Source organism: Sceloporus occidentalis, unplaced genomic scaffold (assembly GCF_023333645.1).
Source record: "Sceloporus occidentalis isolate IW3139 unplaced genomic scaffold, rSceOcc1.0.p SCAF_201, whole genome shotgun sequence".
Taxonomy (NCBI): Eukaryota; Metazoa; Chordata; class Lepidosauria; order Squamata; family Phrynosomatidae; genus Sceloporus; species Sceloporus occidentalis.
Window position 1 is genome coordinate 749512 of NW_028317181.1, and position 19688 is coordinate 769199.

The 19688-nt window shown below is 49.8% G+C and overlaps 3 protein-coding genes across 6 annotated transcripts in view; 1 reads left to right on the top strand and 2 right to left on the bottom strand.

Moving 5' to 3' along the window:
• The window catches only part of LOC149278114 (ral guanine nucleotide dissociation stimulator-like 2), a 35361-nt gene extending 24120 nt beyond the window's left edge, over positions 1-11241 (bottom strand). For 3 of the 4 annotated variants that reach the window (XM_089502318.1, XM_089502316.1, XM_089502319.1), the window contains exons 1-5: positions 7327-7410; positions 5881-6039; positions 3851-3937; positions 2986-3185; positions 1847-1906 (exon numbers count right to left, since the gene is read on the bottom strand). In XM_089502318.1, coding sequence (XP_089358444.1) covers positions 1847-1906; positions 2986-3185; positions 3851-3937; positions 5881-6003 — 470 coding nt within the window. In that variant the 5' untranslated portion in view covers positions 6004-6039; positions 7327-7410. Of the gene's footprint in view, positions 1-1846; positions 1907-2985; positions 3186-3850; positions 3938-5880; positions 6040-7326; positions 7411-7663; positions 8390-11225 lie in introns of those variants that run through there. The other variant, XM_089502317.1, reaches the window with a different exon arrangement.
• The window catches only part of LOC149278109 (uncharacterized), a 705984-nt gene that overhangs the window by 189551 nt on the left and 496745 nt on the right, over positions 1-19688 (top strand). The window lies entirely within an intron of this gene.
• On the bottom strand, positions 11255-19190 carry LOC149278115 (small ribosomal subunit protein uS13). Its single transcript, XM_089502376.1, has 6 exons — positions 19082-19190; positions 17502-17600; positions 16407-16493; positions 12561-12662; positions 11599-11690; positions 11255-11379 (listed from the first exon to the last, which is right to left on the bottom strand). Exons 1-6 carry the CDS (start codon positions 19082-19084, stop codon positions 11304-11306), a joined length of 459 nt encoding a protein of 152 aa, XP_089358502.1. The 5' UTR covers positions 19085-19190; the 3' UTR covers positions 11255-11303.

Below are 19688 nucleotides of genomic sequence, written 5' to 3' on the forward strand. Positions count from 1 at the left end.
GCAGTCAAAGGGGATAATGGGAAGTGTCAGCAGGGAAACCAAGGCTATCCAAATACCAGGGAAAGTAACTTCTGCAAAGCTGTGCCTACATCTCCACCACCCAGAGACCCAAGAGGAACCCCAGAACAAGGAATAAAAAAAAAATATTACTTGTATTATTAATTCATCATCATCATATTGATTATAAATTATTATTATTAGCAGTAGTGCATCCATCCCCCCACATTCACTGGTGTTAAGGGCACAAGACCCCCAGGAATATAGGAAAACTGCAAATCCTCTAGTGCAACTCTGTGGTCAACATCCGACAGACACTGACCATAGAGTTGCCCTGGAGGAGCTACAAAGGCCTAGTAGAGTACTCTCTCTAGGAACCTCTGGGTCCTCCAGGGCAACTCTGTGGTCAACGTCTGACAGACACTGGCCATAGGACTGCGCTGGAGGAGCCACAAAGGCCTAGTAGAGTGTTCTCTCTAGGAATCTCTAGGTCCTCCAGGGAAACTCTGTGGCCAACGTCCGACAGAGACTGACCATAGAACTGCTCTGGAGGAGCTACAAAGGCCTAGTAGAGTGTTCTCTCTAGGAATCTCTGTGGCCAACGTCCGACAGACACTGACCATAGAACTGCTCTGGAGGAGCTACAAAGGCCTAGCAGAGTGTTCTCTCTAGGAATCTCTAGGTCCTCCAGGGCAACTCTGTGGTCAACGCCTGACAGACACTGACCATAGAACTGCGCTGGAGGAGCTAACAAGGCCTAGTAGAGTATTCTCTCTAGGAACCTCTGGGTCCTCCAGGGCAACTCTGTGGTCAACGTCTGACAGACACTGGCCATAGGAGCCACAAAGGCCTAGTAGAGTGTTCTCTCTAGGAATCTTTAGGTCTTTCAGCGCAACATTTAGTTAGAGTGGCACTGGAATGTCCTCTCTAGGAATCTGTAGGTCCTCCAGTGCAGCTTTTGGTTAAAGTTGATATATAAAATTCATTCCCCCAAAAGACGGAATATCAACATATATAATCAAAAATGAAAATGTAAAATTAAATTATGTTATAATTAAATTAATTAAAACAGAAATGTATTCATCACAAGTTAAATTATACATTAATTAAATTTATGTCTAAATATATATTTTCTCTTTGTTTGTTTGTTATATAAATTATTCATATCCACAAAAGAGCACAATATCAAAAAATATATAATAAAAAATAAGAATATAGTATGAAATTATTCTATTATGATTAAATATAAATTAACTATTTATAAATTAGTTAATATACATATCCTCCCAAAGGGCAGAATATCTAACACATATAACCAAAGATGAAAATATAAAATTAAATGATTATATCATAATTAAATTAATTAAAATACAATTTTATTAATTACAAATTATATCATAAATTAAATTATAGCTTTAATATATTGTTTGTTTGTTTGTTTGTTTATATAATTATTCATATCCACCAAAGGACAGAATATCAAACATATATAATAAAAATATAAACATAAAATTAAATCACTATATTACAATTAAATTAATTAAAATAGAAATTCATTATGTATGTGAGTTGTAGTTTTCCCAAGGTTTCGTTCTTGCATTACTGGACTGAAAAAACCCACAGATCACGCCTTTCGTTCCAGAAAACTGGCCGGACTGGATGGGTTTGAGATGACAGGGAAGCCTGGGACAAGTTAACGGTGCCTCTGAGCATGCAAAGAGTGCACTATGCTTTAAACTTTCAGTTAGCAAAAATGAGCCATTCCTGGGGAAATGGAGATGCTTACAAAGTCTAAAGAAATGAAGGATTTGGGTTTTTTGGAGGGGTCCCCGGGGGTCGCGTCACTCACCGCCGCAACTCCGTCGTTTCTGGCGCAGGATTCGAACCCGGCCCTGTCACCTCCTGCAACCTTGGAAGAGAGGAAATAATAAGATTTAAAAAGGAGGGAGAAGAAGAAGGGATTGTTTCCTCTCCAGTCCATTCCAGGCTGCGTCCGCACTGAATAAATAATCCAGTTTGATACCAGTTTCATAGAACCACAGAATCATAGAGACCCCAAGAAAGGCCATGCAGTCCAACCCCGTTCCTGCCATGCAGCAACTCTCAATCATAGCATCCCCATTGACAGATGGCCACCCAGACTCCAGAGGCTGGATGGCCATCTCTCAGGCATTCTGGGAGCTGTAGTTTTGTGCCCCTCAACAAACTACAAACCCCAGGATTCCACAGCCTCGTGCCATGGCAGTTAAAGCGTCGTCGAACTGTTTTAATTCTGCGACACGGCTACATTTCCTTAGCCTGAGATTTGTAGTTTGCCGAGGCACCAGCGATCTCTCACCAAACTACAAATCCCAGGGTTTGCATATGGCAAGAGTTAGAGCAGTTAAACTGGTGTCAAACCAGGTTATTTCTGCAGTTCAGCACTTTTTCTCATGTGTCACAGACAGCAATTCCCCGGGTGAGGCTTCCTTATCCTCCCCGTCACGCGGAAATAATGCAGTTTGAGACCCCTTTAACAAATCCCTGGGATTCGTAGTTGGTCAAACAACTTGGGCAGAGAAGGCTAGAAAGATGCTGTAAAAACTACAAATCCCAGGATGTCCCTAGGAATGGAACAACAACACTTAAAGCGGCATTAAAACAGGGTTATTTCTGCAGTGTAGATGCACCCAGAGAGAGGGCTAAAAAATACCTTGCAAAAACTACAAATCCCAGGGTTCCCTAGGGAGGGAGGAACAGCACTTTGGGGTGGCATTAAAACTGGGTTATTTCTGCATTGCAACTCAGTGTTTTTCTTTCAGTGCTTTCCCTTTCCTCTAAGGCTCCCTGGGTGGGATGTATAGTTCCCCTTCACGCCAGCCCTGCAAGGTAGGACAGCTGAGCGAGAGCATAAATCGCCCCCAAGGGGAGCTTTAATGAGGATTTTAAGCTCTCTACACAAGTGGGATTTCTGCCTACCACACCAAAACAATGCAAAATTTTGCCCACCTGTCCAGCAGAAGTCGGAGGACCTCCGGAGGACTGGCAAAGGTCCGGTAGGTGGCCAGGAAGGCTGGGATGAAGCAGGTGTCGCCCAGCACCGGGGCGTCCAGCAAGTGCCGCACCAGACGGGGCAAAGTGCCAGCCTTCAGGGCCCGCGACTGGACAGTGGATGATGGGACGGCCTCTTCCTCCTCCTGCTCCTGGCCCTGGAGGGACGTCCGGTAAAGAGAAGGTTTCTATTCATATTTGCCCCCGTCCGGCGTCGGGATTTAAATTGTAAACAAATTTTTTAAAATGGATTGCAAATTCCAGAATCCTGGGAATTGCATTCTCAGAATGCTGGGAGTTGCAGTCCTATAGATATTTGTTTGTGCAACATACACACACACATATCTGTTGCACAAACAAACAAGAGCTTGAGAAATTAAAAAAAACAACCAAAACACCAAAACAAAACAAAACAATGCTTTGGGATTGCAACTCCCAGAATTCTTGGAATTGCATTCTCAGAATGCTGGGAGTTGCAGTCAAAGACACACAAACACACACACACACATATTGCACAAATAAACAAGAGCTTAAGGAGTTAAGAACAACAACTGAAACTCCAAACCAAACCAATACTTTTGGATCACAACTCCCAGAATTCTTGGAATTGCATTCTCAGAATGCTGGGAGTTGCAGTCCAAATAAATAAATAAATAAATCCTTCTGCACAAACAAACAAAAGCTGGAGGAATTAAGAACCACAACGAACTCTTGGATTGCAAGTCCCAGAATCCTACTGGATCGCAACTCCCAGAACCTTGTCAGTCGCCCTCCCAGAATGCTGGGAGTTGCAGTCCAACACCTACCATCCCAGCTTGCTCACCTTTCTGCCACTGGCGCCCCCCGGAGTCGTGGAGGTGACAGTGTAGAGCACCCCTTCGTCCGCTTCTTCCCAAAGGGTCACAGGGTCCTTTTTTGGGGGGGAGGGGGGTAACAAAATTAAATAAAATCAATAGACATTTTTCTCAAGAAGCCCCCCCCCACTTCTTTTTCCCGCCAGGATTCGAACCCGTGTCCCACCTTGACGGGGAGGCAGTACCAGCGTGTGCGGCGTGTGAGCATGACCCCCGCGTCGGTGGACCCCCCTGCGGCCTCCAGGCAGCCCCCCAAGCGGAGGAAGACCTTCATGGCCCCAGTGACAAGACAGTGTCACCCCTTGCAGGTAAAGGTGCACAAACACACAACAACACCACCCACACTTAGGCCCTACACTGCAGGGGCGAGCATGGAAGGAAAGAAAGAGGATCAGGAGTCAGGGCTGGGTTTTGTTGGGGACCCCATTGCACCCCACTTTCTCTCTCTCTCGTCTTTCTTTCGGGGCCTTTCTCGTTCTTTCGCTTCCCGCTTTCCTCTTTCTTCTTCTTCTTCCGCTCTCTCGGCCCAATCCCCGCCCTGCAAGACTTCCCCAAAAACAGGCCCAGCCGGATTCCCCAAGGGGTGTGTTGTGTGTGCTTGTGTTCCCCCCCCCCCCTTTAGCAGTGCAAAGCTTGACAACTTTTTGCAATTGTGTGTGTGTTTTAGCTATGCTTGAGGGCACACAAGTGCACACCTGGCCGTGGACACACCTGCAGGGACACAACCTGGAAAGGGGCGAGACAGTGCGCGCCAAACCCAGCCCAACACACACGCAAACGCACAAATGCGCACACATTGCAGACGTAACTACAGCGAGAGGTCAAAGGTGTGCTGTGTGTGTTACCTAGACAACACAATTAACATGCGATAAACAGAGCCTTATCTTCATCTCTCTCTCTCTCTCTACACACACACACACACTCCTCCTCCTCCTGCACACAGTAGTATGTGGACCAAGGTGCAACATCGCACACTTAGAAACACACTGGGTTCATGCAATGTGACACCCATCTCTCTCTCTCTCACACACAAAAACACTGGCCTCTTGCCATGCAACAAGCAGATCACACACACACAAAGACACTGGCTTTTTGTGGTGTGACAACCACATCACACACACAGGGCTTGTACAGTGTAACAACCACACTGCACACAAACAAACACACTGGCTTCTTGCGGTGTGACAACCAGATTGCACTCACAAACACACCAGCCTCTTGCCATGCGCCAATTAGATCCCAGACATGAACAAACTGGCTTTCTGTGGTGCGATGACCAGATGTCACACACACAGAAACACACAGGCCTTTTGCAGTGCAACAACCAGATCGTACACACAACACAACAGCCTCTTGCAATGCGACAAGCAGACTGCACACACACAAATACACTGGCCTCTTGCAGTGCAACAAGATTACACACACCCAAACACGACTAGTCTTTCACAATGTGACAACCAGATCATGCACACACAAACATACTGACCTCTTGTGATGCAACAACCAGATTGTACACACAACACAATGGCCTCTTGTAGTGCAACTTCACGTTGCAAACACACAGCTTGACAAACGCACAGTGTTCACCTTCTCAAAGGGAAAGCTTTTGGACAACAACTCCCAGAAGCCCCAGCCAGATTCTGGGGATTCTGGGAGGTGCAGTCTGAAAAAGCCCCTGAAACAGAAGCAAGAGGCAGCTCACAATGGAAACAGGACAACAGACACAGGGACTACACCTCCCAGCATTTGCTGGCTGGGGATACTGGGAGCTGTAGTCCAAAGGTCCAAATGGCCACGTGTCCCCCTTTAGTGCATGGAATGTTGTGCATCCGTCAAGGTGTGTGTTTGCACCCTGAAGACACACTGCAAGAGGCCAGTGTGTTTGTGGGGAATAAGTAGCCAAGTGCATCAATCAACCTGAATAATTATTAATTAATATTACTAATCATAATTTGCTGTCATCATTGTTCTTATTTGTGGTCCATGTTCTGCTACTCACCGGTTCTGGAGCCAGTGGCCCACAGTCAGAGTCGGGGGCCCGGGTTCGAAAGGCGCTGAGGGTCACCCCGGCGTTGTCGCCTCCTCCCCCGTCCAGCAGGTGGCGCAAGGAGCGGGCCAGCATCCGGGCCCCTGGCTATGGACCCCCCCAGAGCAGCAGCTTTAATGGGGGGCAGAAGACACAACATGATCGGTTAGGGGCCCAAGCCAACCCCAAGCGGGGGCCCTTCCTCACACAGCCTTCGCCCCAGACTCTGAAGGAAACCCACCCCAAAAGATCTCCTCTGGGAAGGAGGCCCTTTAGAATCAGAGGGTCCTAGAGTTGGAAGAGACCCCAAGGAGGGCCCCAGACCAGTCCAAGCCCCGCCTTCTTCTGCCATGCAGGAACTCTCCATCAGAGCAGCCCCACTGAGAGAGGGCCATCCAGCCTCTGCTTAAAGGCAGCCTCCAAGGAAGGAGACTCCACTACAATCTCCGAGGAAGGAGTGTGTTCCACTCTCAAACTGCTCTTACTCTCAGGAAGATCCTCCTAACGTTGAGCTGGAATCTCTTTTCCTGCAGCTTGCATCCATTGCACCATTGCATCCTATTCTCTGGAGCAGCAGAAAACAAGCTTGCTCCCTCCTCAATATGCCAGCCCTTCAAATACTTAAAACAGGGCTCTCATAGTACCTCTCAACCTTCTCCCAGCTCCCTAAGTCCTTCTTCATAGACCCTCCTTTGGACAAGGCATTCCTGCATGGCAAAAGCTGGGGTCGAGGCCCAGAGGCTTCGGGTGTCCCTTTCCAGCTCTACAATCCGATGGTGACTTAAAGCTAACGTTGTGCTACGAAGGCTCCCTCGGCGCGTGTCTGGTGCTTGGTCCCTGCAGCTCTAGAGACTAGGAAGATGCCAAGCCAAAGGAGAGAGAGACACAGAAAGGAATACAGACAGCCTGGGAAGGAAGGTTTGTTGTTGCTGCTGCTGCTGCTGCTGTTGTGTGACTTCAAGTTCCTTTCTGACTTGCGGGGACCCTGAGGCAAAGCTGCCCTGGGGTCTTCTTGGCCAGAAGGGGTCGGCCACTGGCCAGCCTCTGGGGCTGAGAGAGTGTGACCTGTCCCTGGCCTCCAGAGTCATAGTCCAACCACTCAAACAACTACGCTGGATGATCTCCAAAGGTTTTTCCATCCCAGCTTCTATCTGGCTATCTGAGGGTGGGGATTTGAACCCAGTGCTCTAACCACTCTCTGGGGCTGTGTGTTTGTGCCTCCCTCTGCAGCCTCCGAGGAGGAAGGGGCTGGAGTAGATGGCCTCTGGAGTCCCCCATTCCAACACCGAGCTGCCAGCCAACCTCATATTTATCCTCAATGAAACTCACCTTCCCATCATCCCCTCCCCTCCCCCACCCCTCCCCCCAAAACCCCTTCCCCAAGTTCCCAGCCCCCTTTCCCCCTCCCTGGGGTCTCACCTGGGCTCCTGCCAAGGGCATGAAGCTGGAGAGCCCTGTAGTGCCGCCCAGCCTCCTTCCTTTCTGCTGCAGACTGCCCCTAATTCGCACTCGCAGCAGCAGCAAGAGCAGCTCCTGGATGAACTGATGCCAAGAAGGCAGCTGGCAGCAGGGAAAGTCCGGAAGTGGAGCAAGAGACCCCTGGAGCAGAGCCAGGGACAAAGCCGGAGGGAAACCCGGCGCAGAGATCCGCTCGGACTGGGAAGGGAGCCAGCCCAGCTGAGGGGGAAAACCCGGCAGCGGAGCCTCACCCCCGGAGTGGAGTCAAGGCAGCCCTGGGAGGCCACATCTTACAAACCATGGAACTGGAACCCAGGATTTCTGGAGCCGGATTTTGTGGCCCACTTTTGTGGGACGCAGCCAGAAAGGCCCGCTTCCGCCCAGAGCGCCACCAACAACTCTTCTGGGTCGATCCAAACGAGGAACCGGAGATTTATAGCGCGCCGTTAAAGAGGAAGTTCTTGCAAACGGGTTCAAAGTCTACTACGGGGAGCAGGATGTGGCCTCAGGAAAAGGTTGCGCAGGGGACAGGAAAACGCAGCACTGTGCGAACAACGGGGTTTGACGCCATGATCATTCCGTCACACGGGATGCTGGGATTCTCAGCCCAGCCGACGAGGCCTTCTCTGCCCAAGAGGGCAATGCCTAGCAAAACTACAGATCCCCAAAGGGAGCCGTAGCACCTAAAAAGTGGTGTCAAACTGCATTATGGCAAAGGAAACAGAAACTGGAGAAATAACCTGTTTGCTCTGGGCCCCACAGCAAACTCCAACTCCCAGAATTCCATAGCCTTCAGCCATGGCAGTTAAAGACCAGTGAATTACATAGTCCATGTTGCTGAGCCCAAATGGCAATGGCCTTTGCTGTTTGTGTTCATGTATATTCCTTATATGTTAACTCTTCTTCTTCCTTTGTTTTAGAAAGCAATATTGTAAGATCTCCAGGGACTCAAGTGCCACATCCATCCCATCCCAGGAGGCCGTGCGGTCGGGGTCTTGTAGTCCAGAGAAGTAACTTCCCTAAGCTGCACAAAGGAAGAACGTCTCAGTCTTCCAGTCCAAAAAGGTAGAGTTTCTAAGCTCCCAAGGGCCATCCAGTCCACCCCCTTCTTCTGCCATGCAGGAATACATAGGATCCTAGGGTTGGAAATGGAGCCCCAAGAGCCATGCAGGAAGCCCCAGTCCAAGGCCTGCCCCCACCCTCCACCTCCGCTTCCCCCATTCTGTATCCCTGCAGAGCCACCCATTTGGAAAGCCCTCTCTCTCTCCTTGGGGTTTCCGCAGAGGAAGGAGCACAATAGGGGCCCGGGAGCCCAGTTTCCTGCCTCCAGGAAGGGCCTGCGTCACCAAGGGCCTTCCTGCCTTCCCCTTCCTTTAACCCCAGGGAGGCTGAGGAGGTCCAGTCATGGAACCACATTTTCCTTCCAAGTGGGGAAGGCAGCGGATGTCCCACTGGTGCAGACTCCTGCCTGGTTTAAACAGGGAGCGGTCTCTGGGCCATTCCACTTGGATTCCTGCCCAGGCCTTGTTGTTTGGAGTCAGAGATAAGGCTGGCGGTTACCAAGCATTTGGCAGCCTGCGTGTCACACAAGGCACAAACACACCCGCAGGAAAAGGCCACAAATGGCAGCCCTCCATCCTACTAGGGACACACAGTACACACTTTTGCAAAGCAACTGCATAGTACTTTTACTTGGAAGACCTACAGCTCTCAAAAAAGTAAAATCAAAAGGGGAAAGCTAAAATACAACTACAAAATATTCAGCAACAGGCAGCAGTTAGTTGGAAGGACACCCCCAAAGCCCCAAAGCATGTAACTAAGCAGAGACAACACACAAACACACCTCCCTGTAGCACAGAGGTCATTCCACAATCACCATGTTTAACTTTAAAATCCTAGTCCTGCCAACTGTGAGGTTCCTTCAGTTAGAAAGCTGTGTTAACACACCCTGAAGATCACAAAAACCGTTTAAATATGTAGCAGAATCACAGAATTCAAGTATTTGAAGGGATCTGCCGATTCTCTGTATTCCTGCATGGCAGGAGGAGGTTGGAATGGATGATCCCCTGGAGGTCCCTTCCAAGTCTAGCATCCTATGAATTTTTGCATGGCAGAAGGGGCTTGAACTGGATGGCCTTGGGCTCCCCTCCAACACTAGGATCCTATGTATTCCTGCAGGGCAGAAGGAGGTGGTTAAATTGGGGGATCCCTTCCAAGCCTAGGGTGCTACCTTCTAGTCCCATCAACTCAGGAGAAACCAGTGCCTCACAGCCTGCAAAGCCATTTGCCCTTTCCTTGCGGTGTGCAAAGGATCACAAGGGCAGAAGCGATGCTTTTTGTGTGGCAACCCTACCCTGGGGTTCTCTTGGCAAGGTTTTTTTAGAGGTGGTCTGCCATTGCCTTCTTCCCCTGAGGCTGAGAGAGTGTGACCTAGTGAGTTTCATGGCTGAGCTGGGAATCGAACCCTGGTCTCCAGAAACACAGTCCAACGCTCAAACCATTGCATCATACTGGCTTTCTAGTAAAGACTATATATACATATATGCATACATGTATGTGTATGTATAAAATGCCCCAGTCCAGCGCTCAACCCTGCAAGGAATAATGATGTTATTTTCCCTTCCCTCCAAGACCCAGAGTTACCTGCCATGGACCCAGCCTGGAATGGCAACCATTTCCCTTGCCTCATCTCTTAGGAAATCAAGTCCTGGCAAAGAGCAAGTCTTCAGAATGACACACGCAGGGCCTGAGGCCCCAAATAAATTGAGGAAATGGCTGATTTGGGACAGGGGCATGTTGGGGCAGACCTCCTGCGCCCCATTCTCCTCCCAAAAGGGCTCCTGGCAACCTCTTTCCTTAGGTGACCTGACACATGTTATTGTCAACAGTCCTTCCAAATCCACAGAGTTTAGACTGAGAGTGTGCATCAGCCAAGGCTGCCCAGAGGGTTTTCTTTAGTGAGTGGGGATTCGAACTCTGATCTCCCAGAGTCCTAGTCCAACACTCAAGACTGTGATCAGGGAATGTGTCAGCCAACTGCCCCCAACAAGGATGCCAGGCTGAGTCAACCCTGAGCCCCTGGCTGGTATCAAACTCACAACCTTATGGTTTCTGAGAGAGTGGCTGCAGGTACTGGCATTGAAGCACTGCTCACCAGGGCTCATATAGCTAAGCTGGGATTCGAATCCTGGTCTCCTAGTCCAAAACCATATTGAAACGTTAAGCAGCATGGAACAGGAGGAAACACAGAAATCCTAGGAACCACACTGGGGGGAAAAACACCATTCAATTATACGGTGGGCCCTCCACATTTGCCGCTTGGATTGTGAATTTGGTTCGTATGTCCCTTCTAGGAGCCACTAGGTCCTCTGGAGAAATTCTGCTGCGAATTGACCACAGAGTTGTGCTGGAGGACCTAGAGATTCCTAGAGAGGTGGTCTCTGAGGTTAAAAAAGTAGTGTCTTTATTTCTGGTCTTCTCCCCTTTCGCAGGGCTCCTCTGCCCTAATCCCAGCAAATGGGGAGGCACCACAGCATTTCCCTAAAGTTCTAAGCCGCTTGGAGTCCCAACTGGGAAAAATAAGGAGGATAGGAGCATAAATACACTCCTCTCTCCTCATGGCTTTTTCTTTGGGACGGAGTCCATGCTAAGTTGTGGGATTCTGAAAAATCTCTTATTGTTTCTTTTCTAAAGCCAAAAGCCCCAATCCTTTTCATCTCTTTTTAGGGACCCGTGGCTTTGAACTCGGAACCAGATGGACATCTTACAGCCCACAACATTCCCACCCTCCTCAACCTGTTTCTCCCCGCGCCACGTGGCTCTCGGAGGCCACTGATTCCACAAGGGCTCCCCACACCTACCCCCTGCATCGGCAAAAGACAAGGCCGGATGGGGCTGGAAAACGGTATTTTTTTATTATTATTTGCACATGGAAAGCTCTACTTCTTCTTCGAGACGCCCACGGTCCTGCCACGGCGGCCGGTGGTCTTGGTGTGCTGCCCACGGACGCGGAGGCTGCGAGGGGAAGAGAGAGCAACAGATCAGAAAGGGCCTTTCTCTCCATTCCACCCCCAACATGGGAGGGCAAGGCCTTCTCTGTGGGACTCCCACCTTCAAAGAGGGGAAGGGGAGGTTGGTTTCCCTTCTCCTCCTCCTCCTGTTGCTGAGGGAAAACCTTTCTCTTCCGATCTCCCTTCACTCTTGTCCTTTGACCTCACCACCCCTGAGACTCACCCCCAGAAGTGGCGCAGGCCCCGATGCGCCCGGATTTTCTTCAGGCGCTCCAAGTCCTCACGGAGCTTGTTGTCCAGTCCGTTGGCCAAGACCTACAAGAGAGAGGGGGGGAAGTGTCGTGGAGGCTCTCGGCCACTTGGAGTGCCCACCCGGTTTGGTACAGGCTATGGAATTCTAGGAGCCGGGGTTTGTTGTGGGGCCCAGAGCAGAGCTTGCATGATGCCCTAGTTTAGCAGTTGACAACAGTCACACTGGAGGAGCTAGACAACACCTAGACAGAGCACTTCTGTAGGCACTTGTAGGTCCTCCAGCATAACTTTATGGTCAATGTTCACTGCAAACATACTATACAGTCAAGCTGCAGAAACTAGAAAATGCCTAGAGAGAACAGTTTAGGAGAAAAGATTCCAGATGATATGTATATTTCTTACACATGAAGGGTCCTGAACAGATCCCTTGCGTAATGTGGGGTCTGACTGTATTCACAGATAGTGACCATGTCAATCAGAATTTGAGTTGGAGGGGCTCTACAAGGGTCATCTAACCCAGCCCCTTAATGCCATTCAGGAGCACACAGGTAATTGCAAAGGGGGTTCCTAAACAGCTGCTGGTGGTGGCCTTTGCCCTGTTTTTTGGACAGTGTATTTGGGCCTCGGAGAGCCCAAGGATACATCTCTCTACACTGTAGAAATAATGCAGAGTGACACCACCTTAAGTGCTGTTATCTCCATCCTAGGGAGCCCTGTGATCTGTAACCTCATAAGGTCTTCAGCTGTCTCTGCCAAAAAATGCCAGTTCCTCACAAAACTGCAAGTCCTAGGATTTCTGTAGGATGGTGCCACGGCAGTTAAAAGTAGTGTCCAGCTCAGTTAATTCCGCAGGGCAGATGTACCCCAAGGGGCAGAAAGCCAGTTCTCCCCCCCACCCGCCGCAAGCCCTCCTCCACAGCGCTAGAGACTCACCTGGCTGTACTTCCCGTCCTTGACGTCCTTCTGCCTGTTGAGGAACCAGTCGGGGATCTTGTACTGCCGGGGGTTCTGCATGATGGTGATGACGCGCTCCACCTGTTTGGGGGCCGGAGAGACCACCGTGAGCGTCACGCATCTTCCATTCCTCACAAGCAAACCCACATCGGAGCAAAGGCCAAGATGGAGCCAAGTGAGATCAGGGAGAAGCAGGATGGAAGGGGTTCAACCTCCGTAAATGACCGAGCAGGAATATCACACGGTTCCAGTGCTAATGTGCACCAACGGTTTCATACTCCTTTGAGGATTTATTTTATCATGTGCCACCTTCCAGTCACTGGCTCTCTGGGCAAGATTTGTTCAGAAGGGGTTGACCATTGCTCTACTCTGAGACTGAAAGCATGTGACGGGTCTATGGTCGCCCAGTGGGTTTCATGGCCAAGTGGGGATGTGAACCCTGGTCTTCTTTGGTGCCACAATAAACTATACTTCCCAAGATTCCCTAGCACTGAGCCAGTTACAGTGGTCTCAAACTGGAGGAGTGCTTTCTCCTCTGGAGAGCTTCTAGCATCTCAATCATTTTTCATGAAGGGCTAGTAGCTTCCTTTAATTGAATTTGCAAAACAGGAAAACAAACACCTGTGTTGATAAGAGTGCAGTTAAAAGCCAGATATGCATTTTCTTACATTTTGGGGCTGGTGAAGTCCAACACTTCATGACTGGAAATGAGAGATGGTGTGAGATAAAACCTTCATGTCGACTACTAACACAAAGGTTTTACCCAAGGGAGGTGGTTGCTATTACTGTATATACTCATCTATAAGCCTAGACATTTAGGTTCAAAAATTAACCCCAAAAACCTGAGTCCTTATCCACAGGTCGAGGGGTCATTCATGTTTCGTATGTACTTTCTGCACCTGGCCTGAAGTTAATTTTACACACATTTAATTTTAATTTTTTAATTTTTTTTAACTTAACTTTAATTATGTTGAAAGCCATATTGGGAAAAGGGGCACCACGCCCCATAAGGGGTAATGGCACATGTGCCCATGGTGTGTGTGCGCAAGCACCATTTGTTTAAATGGGGCTTGAGCATATGCGCAATTCCCCTTATGCGGGGAATTTTGTGAGACATTTAGGCTTCACCTCCAGAGAGAGCTCTGGTGCCACAATAAACTACAATTCCCAGGTTTCCCTAGCACTCAGCCAGGGCAGTTAAAGCAGCCTCAATGTGGATTGTTTCTGCAGTGCGTTTTGGACCTAAGCCACTCATCAATAAAGTTTTGCATTTTGGATTTCTATTGAAGTTAATTTCTTTAAAAGTAGGTTGACTTGTTTAAAACTTTCATATTGTTTCAAGTTAAACTGTAAGCCAGTCACATGCTCTCAGCCTCAAAGGGAAGGCAAAGGCAAACCCCTTCTGAACAAATCTTGCCAAGAAACCTCCCAGACAGGGTTATCATAAGTCAGAAAGGGTCCAAAGGCACAAAACATCATTTGGGAAACCACATAAATCAAATCAATCAAAAGGTGGACCACAAGAGAACCCTGCATGGCCCCTCTCCCACTTTGAGGAAAAGGCCTTGGTAGGGACCCTATTAGAGAGAGCCAGGGCAGCGTGGGCCAACCTCAGCCATGGAAAACCACCAGGGTGCCCTTGGGCAAGTCACAGTCTCTCAGCCTCAGAGGATGGCAATGGCAACTGCCCTCTGAAGAAAATTGCCAAGAAAACCCCATGACAAGTTCATCTTACAGTTGCTGCAAGCCAGAAACAACTTGAAGGGTCACAATGATGATGAGAACAAGGACAGCCCCAGGCTGTTACAACTCTGGCCGGACGCTGAGCTGGAGGACCTAGAGAGGTGTTCTGATATTTTTAAAAATGTGGTTGGGAGCAAGCATGGAAGAGCCTGGGCTGAGAAACCCTCTCCAGGCCAGCGCTTCTGCGGCTCCTCTGCTGCAGCTGGTAGCCAAAGCGGCCAAGGAGCCAGCCCTGCGAGTCACGCTCTCTACTCAGTCTGCCAAAAAGACCAGGCGGCTTGGCCATGGCTCCACTTGCCAGGACCAGGGGGGCCTGCAGGGGAATCAATAGCCACCAGACCGTGCAGCGGTCAAACCGAGTCAAGGAGGCATGCTCCCCAGTGTGCAGGCACCAAAAAAATGGCCCTCACACAAGACAGTGGAACCGCACACAGAGGCAGCGCAGGCTGCAGGGAGGCAGCAGTCTACAGTGGGACTCCGCGTTGGCTGGGGTGAAAGTGGGAGGAAAGGAAATAATACACCTTTTAAACCCAAGAACACCCCTCTAAGAAACCCTAGGAGTTTATCACATGCACAAACAGGATTTCAAATGGGAAAATCCCACAAAAGCGGATCAATTTCACACAGCGTCATGCATGAATGCACACAGTGTGGACAAATCCCGCAAATGCAGGATTGGTTTTCACACGACGTCAGGGGCACTGAGCATCGATCCGGCATTAACTCACACAGAAGGTGGACAAAACAGCTGCGTTTTTATTTTTGGGATCTGAAAGTAAAAGGCAAGCAATTTTGTTCTCTTTCTGTGTGGGTTGTTTTTGCATTTATGCTCAATGCCCCCAATGACCCTGGCTTTTGTGGGATTTTTCTAGGCTTTAAATCACATTTCTGCATGGATTCAGGCACTTAGCCCCCATGTGACACCCTCCTAGGTCCTCCAGTGCAGCTCTATGGCCAACATTCAGCATACACTGAAGACAGAATTGTGCTGAAGGACCCACAAATGCCTAAAGATGTGTTTTCACCACGAATCTCCAGGTCCTCCAGTGCAACTCTACAGTCAACATTGGCAGAAATTGATCACAGAATCATGTCAGAGGACCTACAAATGCCTATAGAGAAGTGGCATTTTCTCTAGGAAACTCTAGGTTCTCCAGCACAACTCTATGGTCAACTGCCAGCAGAGTAGCTCTGGTGGACCTAGAGAGAACATAGTAGTCACAGCTGCAAAAGTCAAAGCGGGAAATGTGGAGGCCCAACTGCATGAGTCTTATTCATTCACTAAATCTTCAGTCAACAGACAGGCTAAAAACAAGCTAAGAAGGCAAGAGCAATTTAAAACCAAATGAATTTGGGAAGGAATCAAGCGGGTCCCCAAGACTTTAGTAAATAAATGAATAGCAACTTAAATGAACAATCTGCTTTAATATGAACAACACTTTAGTGGCACCATTTTTAGTCTGTAAGCCGATCTGAGTCCCAATTTTGGAGAAAAAGGAGGATACAAATACTAATAAATATAATAATACCAATACTAATACTAATACTAATAATAATAAACAGCAGCCAGTCTTCCACATCTGCAGCTTTGACTTTTGTGGTTTTGATTATTCATGGATTTGGTTAGTATGTTCCCTCTAGGAATCTCTAGGTCCTCCAGGTTGACCCTATGGGCAAAGTCTGCAGAAATCATTCTGGAAGACCTAGAGATTCCTAGAGAGAACACTTCTCTAGGCATTTGTAGGTCCTCCAGCACAATTCTATGGTTAACTTCTGGCAAGTACTGATCACAGAATTACACTGGAAGACCTACAAATGCCTAGAAAGGTGTTCCTTTAGGTTGTGATTTTCCACTTTTATGGGGGCTCAGTGACCCTAACCCTTGTGAATGTGGGGGCTCCTCAGTAGTAATAATAGGCACCTAAACAAAGCCAGTGCTGGGACCAACTGGGACTCCAAGGGGAGGGTGTTGCCCAAGGGGTGCCACAGCAGAAAAGGCCCTGACCCCACAGACTGGTGTTCCCAGTAGAGAAATAGGGGGGAGCCCCCAGGCCTCCAAGTTTAGAGACGGTTTCTTCTTACCTCATCCTCAGTGAGTTCACCAGCCCTCTTGGTCAGGTCGATGTCGGCTTTCCTCAGCACCACATGGGCATAACGCCGGCCAACGCCCTGCAGGTGGGACAAAGGGGGAGGAAGAGGGTCAACATTAGGAGGAATGTCCTGGGAGTAATTGCTGTTTGACAGTGGGACACGGAGAGTGAGGGAGTCTCCTTCCTCGGAGGTTTTTAAACAGAGGCTGGGTGGCCAGCCGTCAGGGATGCTTTGATTGAGAGTTCCTGCATGGACTGGATGGCCCTTGTGGTGTCTTCCAACTGTATGGTTCTAAGGGCTAAGGGAGGGGATTGGGGCCTTGAGTAGGAATCTTCTGCTTCCAGGGACACTTTCTCAATTCTCCACGGGCCAAAAAGACGAGGCAAAAAAAGAGGGGTGGGAAAAGGACCCCTCCCTGACCTATTATTCCCATACACCCTTTTCTAAGAATGCCACTGCTGGAATGACAGCCTTTGGGAGCCTGATCCAAACCTCTCCCTTCCAAAACTGGAAACAGAAGCAGACATCTGGCTAGAGCTACTTCATCCGCAATTATATTAAAAACTATGAAGCCCTGTGAGGAGCGACTCAGGGAGCTGGGGATCTTTAGCCTGGAGAAGAGAAGGTTAAGAGGTGATATGATAGCCCTGTTTCAATACTTGAAGGGGTGTCATACTGAGGAAGGAACAAGCTTGTCTTCTGCTGCTCCAAAGAATAGGACACAATGAAGGAACAGATGGAAGCTCCAGGTAAAGGGATTCCAGCTCAACATTAGGAGGAACCTCCTGACAGAAAGAGCTGTTTTGAAGTGCCCCAGAAGGTGGTAAGCTCTCCTCCTTTGGAGGCCCTTAAACAGGGGCTGGGTGAGTGTCCCTGCTGAGCTTCACTTTCTGAATCAGAGAGGGGCTCACTCACCCGCAGCCCAGTGCAGCCCAGCTTCCATGCCATGTGCTTTGGGCTGCAGGCCTTTCAAGCAAGAGGAGGACCAGGCAGCCACATGGGGAGCCGGAGGAGGACCTCGAACACAGCTCCTGCCTATCGCAAGGGCTCAGCCCACCGCCCCATCCTGCCTATTTCTTCACAGACCTTGATGGCGGTGATGGCGAAGGCGATCTTCCGGCGCCCGTCGATGTTGGTGTTGAGGACGCGGAGGATGTGCTGGAACTTCTCTGGGATCACGAGAGACTGGAGCAAAACAAAAGGCACATTCAGCCAAAATCCAGAAACAGGGGCAAGTGAACAAAAACCGGGCAGAGCCATTTAAGGTGCAGCTGCACTGCAGGAATAATGCAGTTTGACACCACTTTGACTCCCGTAGCCTCCTGGGATTTGTACTATTGCAATGTCTTTTACCTTCTCCTGGAGCATCTGCACTGGAGAAACAATGCAGTTTGACACGACACTCATCCCTCCACATTTGCGGCTTTGACTTTTGTGGCTCTGACTATTCACAGGTTTTATTAATATGTTCTTTCTAGGGATCTCTAGGTCCTCCAGTGAAACTCTATGGTCAGTTTTAATCAAGACACTCCACTAGGCCTTTGCAGCTCCTCTGCTGACCACAGAGTTGCACTGGAGGACCTAGAGATCCCTAGAGAGGTGTTCTTTCAGGTTAAAAACAGTGTTGTTATCTGTGGTTTTCCCACAGTCACGGGGGTCCTGTGCCCCCAACCCTCGCAAATGTGGAGGGACTGGTGTACATCTACACACACACACACACACACACACACACACTCAATTGTGGAGAAAAGCAGGGTATAAAGAAATAACTTAGAACCCTAGTCTCCAGAATCATAACCCAATGCTCAAACCAGTACAGCATGCTGGCTATACAGATACATACATATGTGTACATAGAGAGAGAGATGCGTAGCGGTTTGAGCACTGGACTATGATTCTGGAGATCAGGGTCCGAATCCTGCTCACCCACGGAAACCCTCTCTCTCTCTCTCTCTCAGCCTGGCTCTGAAGCTCTCTTGCCAAAGAAGCCCCAGGATACTCACCATACATCAAAATGGAAGCCAGGCACACAACACACACAAACACAGAGATACAGTCTAAACTCATGTTACAGCTTTGGGGGTTGTTCGCTGTCTTGATGCATACATTCTCCCTGGGGATCTCTTGGTCCTCTGGCGCCACTCTGCCAGCAGCTGACCATAGAGTTGTGCTGGAGGACCTAGATGTTCCTAGAGGAAACGCCCCTTCTCTGGGCCTCTGAAGGTCCTCCAACATGATCCTGTGGTCAGAGAACCATAGAGTTGGAAGACACCGCAAGAGCATCCAGCCCAAGCCCTCCAGGCGCGGGAGAGCCCTGGGGAAACGCCTCTTGGGTCCTCCAGCGCTATCCTCTCTTCAATGTAGGCTGGATCTTGGCCCTGGAGCTGCAATGGAGGACCCAGGAGGGCTAAGCAAAAGCGGGGCCATTGGGGCGCTGAGCAGCAGCAGCAGCAGCAGCAGACCTTCAGCCACTGGCGCCCATTTGAACTCCAGGCCCAAGCCTTGCCTTCCAACCCTTCGGGAGGCCTACTGCGCTGCCCTCCATTCCGGCCCCAGGACGCAGCCCCGGCTCTCCCCTCCCGGCCCAGCCGGGCCCCGGCCTTCCCCGCGTGGCCCACGCCGAGGATGGCGACGGATTCTCCGCCTCCCCCCCCCCCGGGACCCACCATGGCTGCGGCTTCTGCTGCACAGGCCCCTTCTCGCTTCAGCGGAGGCCGGAAAAGGAAGTTGCTCCGCCGCAGAGGCCTCGATATACCGAGCCACGCCCACCGAATGAAGCCGACTTCCGGTAAGGGATGCCCGGCTTCCTCTCACTCGCGCCCCCCTCAGTCTCTAAAGGTCGGCTAAAAGGGGAGGACGGAAATATCACTTCCGGCTCAGCCTCCGCCCACTTTGGCCTCGGTGGCCAATAGCCATAGGAGTGTAGAGCCAGCCATCGCTCACCTCCGCCTCGGTGACTATAGAGATAGAAAATGCAGAGCCTATGGCTTCGCCTACTTCTGCCTCGGTGGCGATAGAGATAGATAAGATGAGAGAAAGCCTCGGTAGTTTACTTCCGCCTCAGCTTGCGCCTACTTCCGCCTCGGTGGTCATAGAGATAGGAATAATAGAGCCGGCCATAGAGTGGAATGCTGCGCATTTAGCGAGTGTGGTTCCCTTGGGTCCGGCCAGCCGAGAACGATGGGACTTGCAGTCCAACGAGGCCACGTTTCGCGCCTCAACCCAATTTGACCGTTGCCATACTGGCGCTGTTTCTCTCTCTGGCGGCCTAAA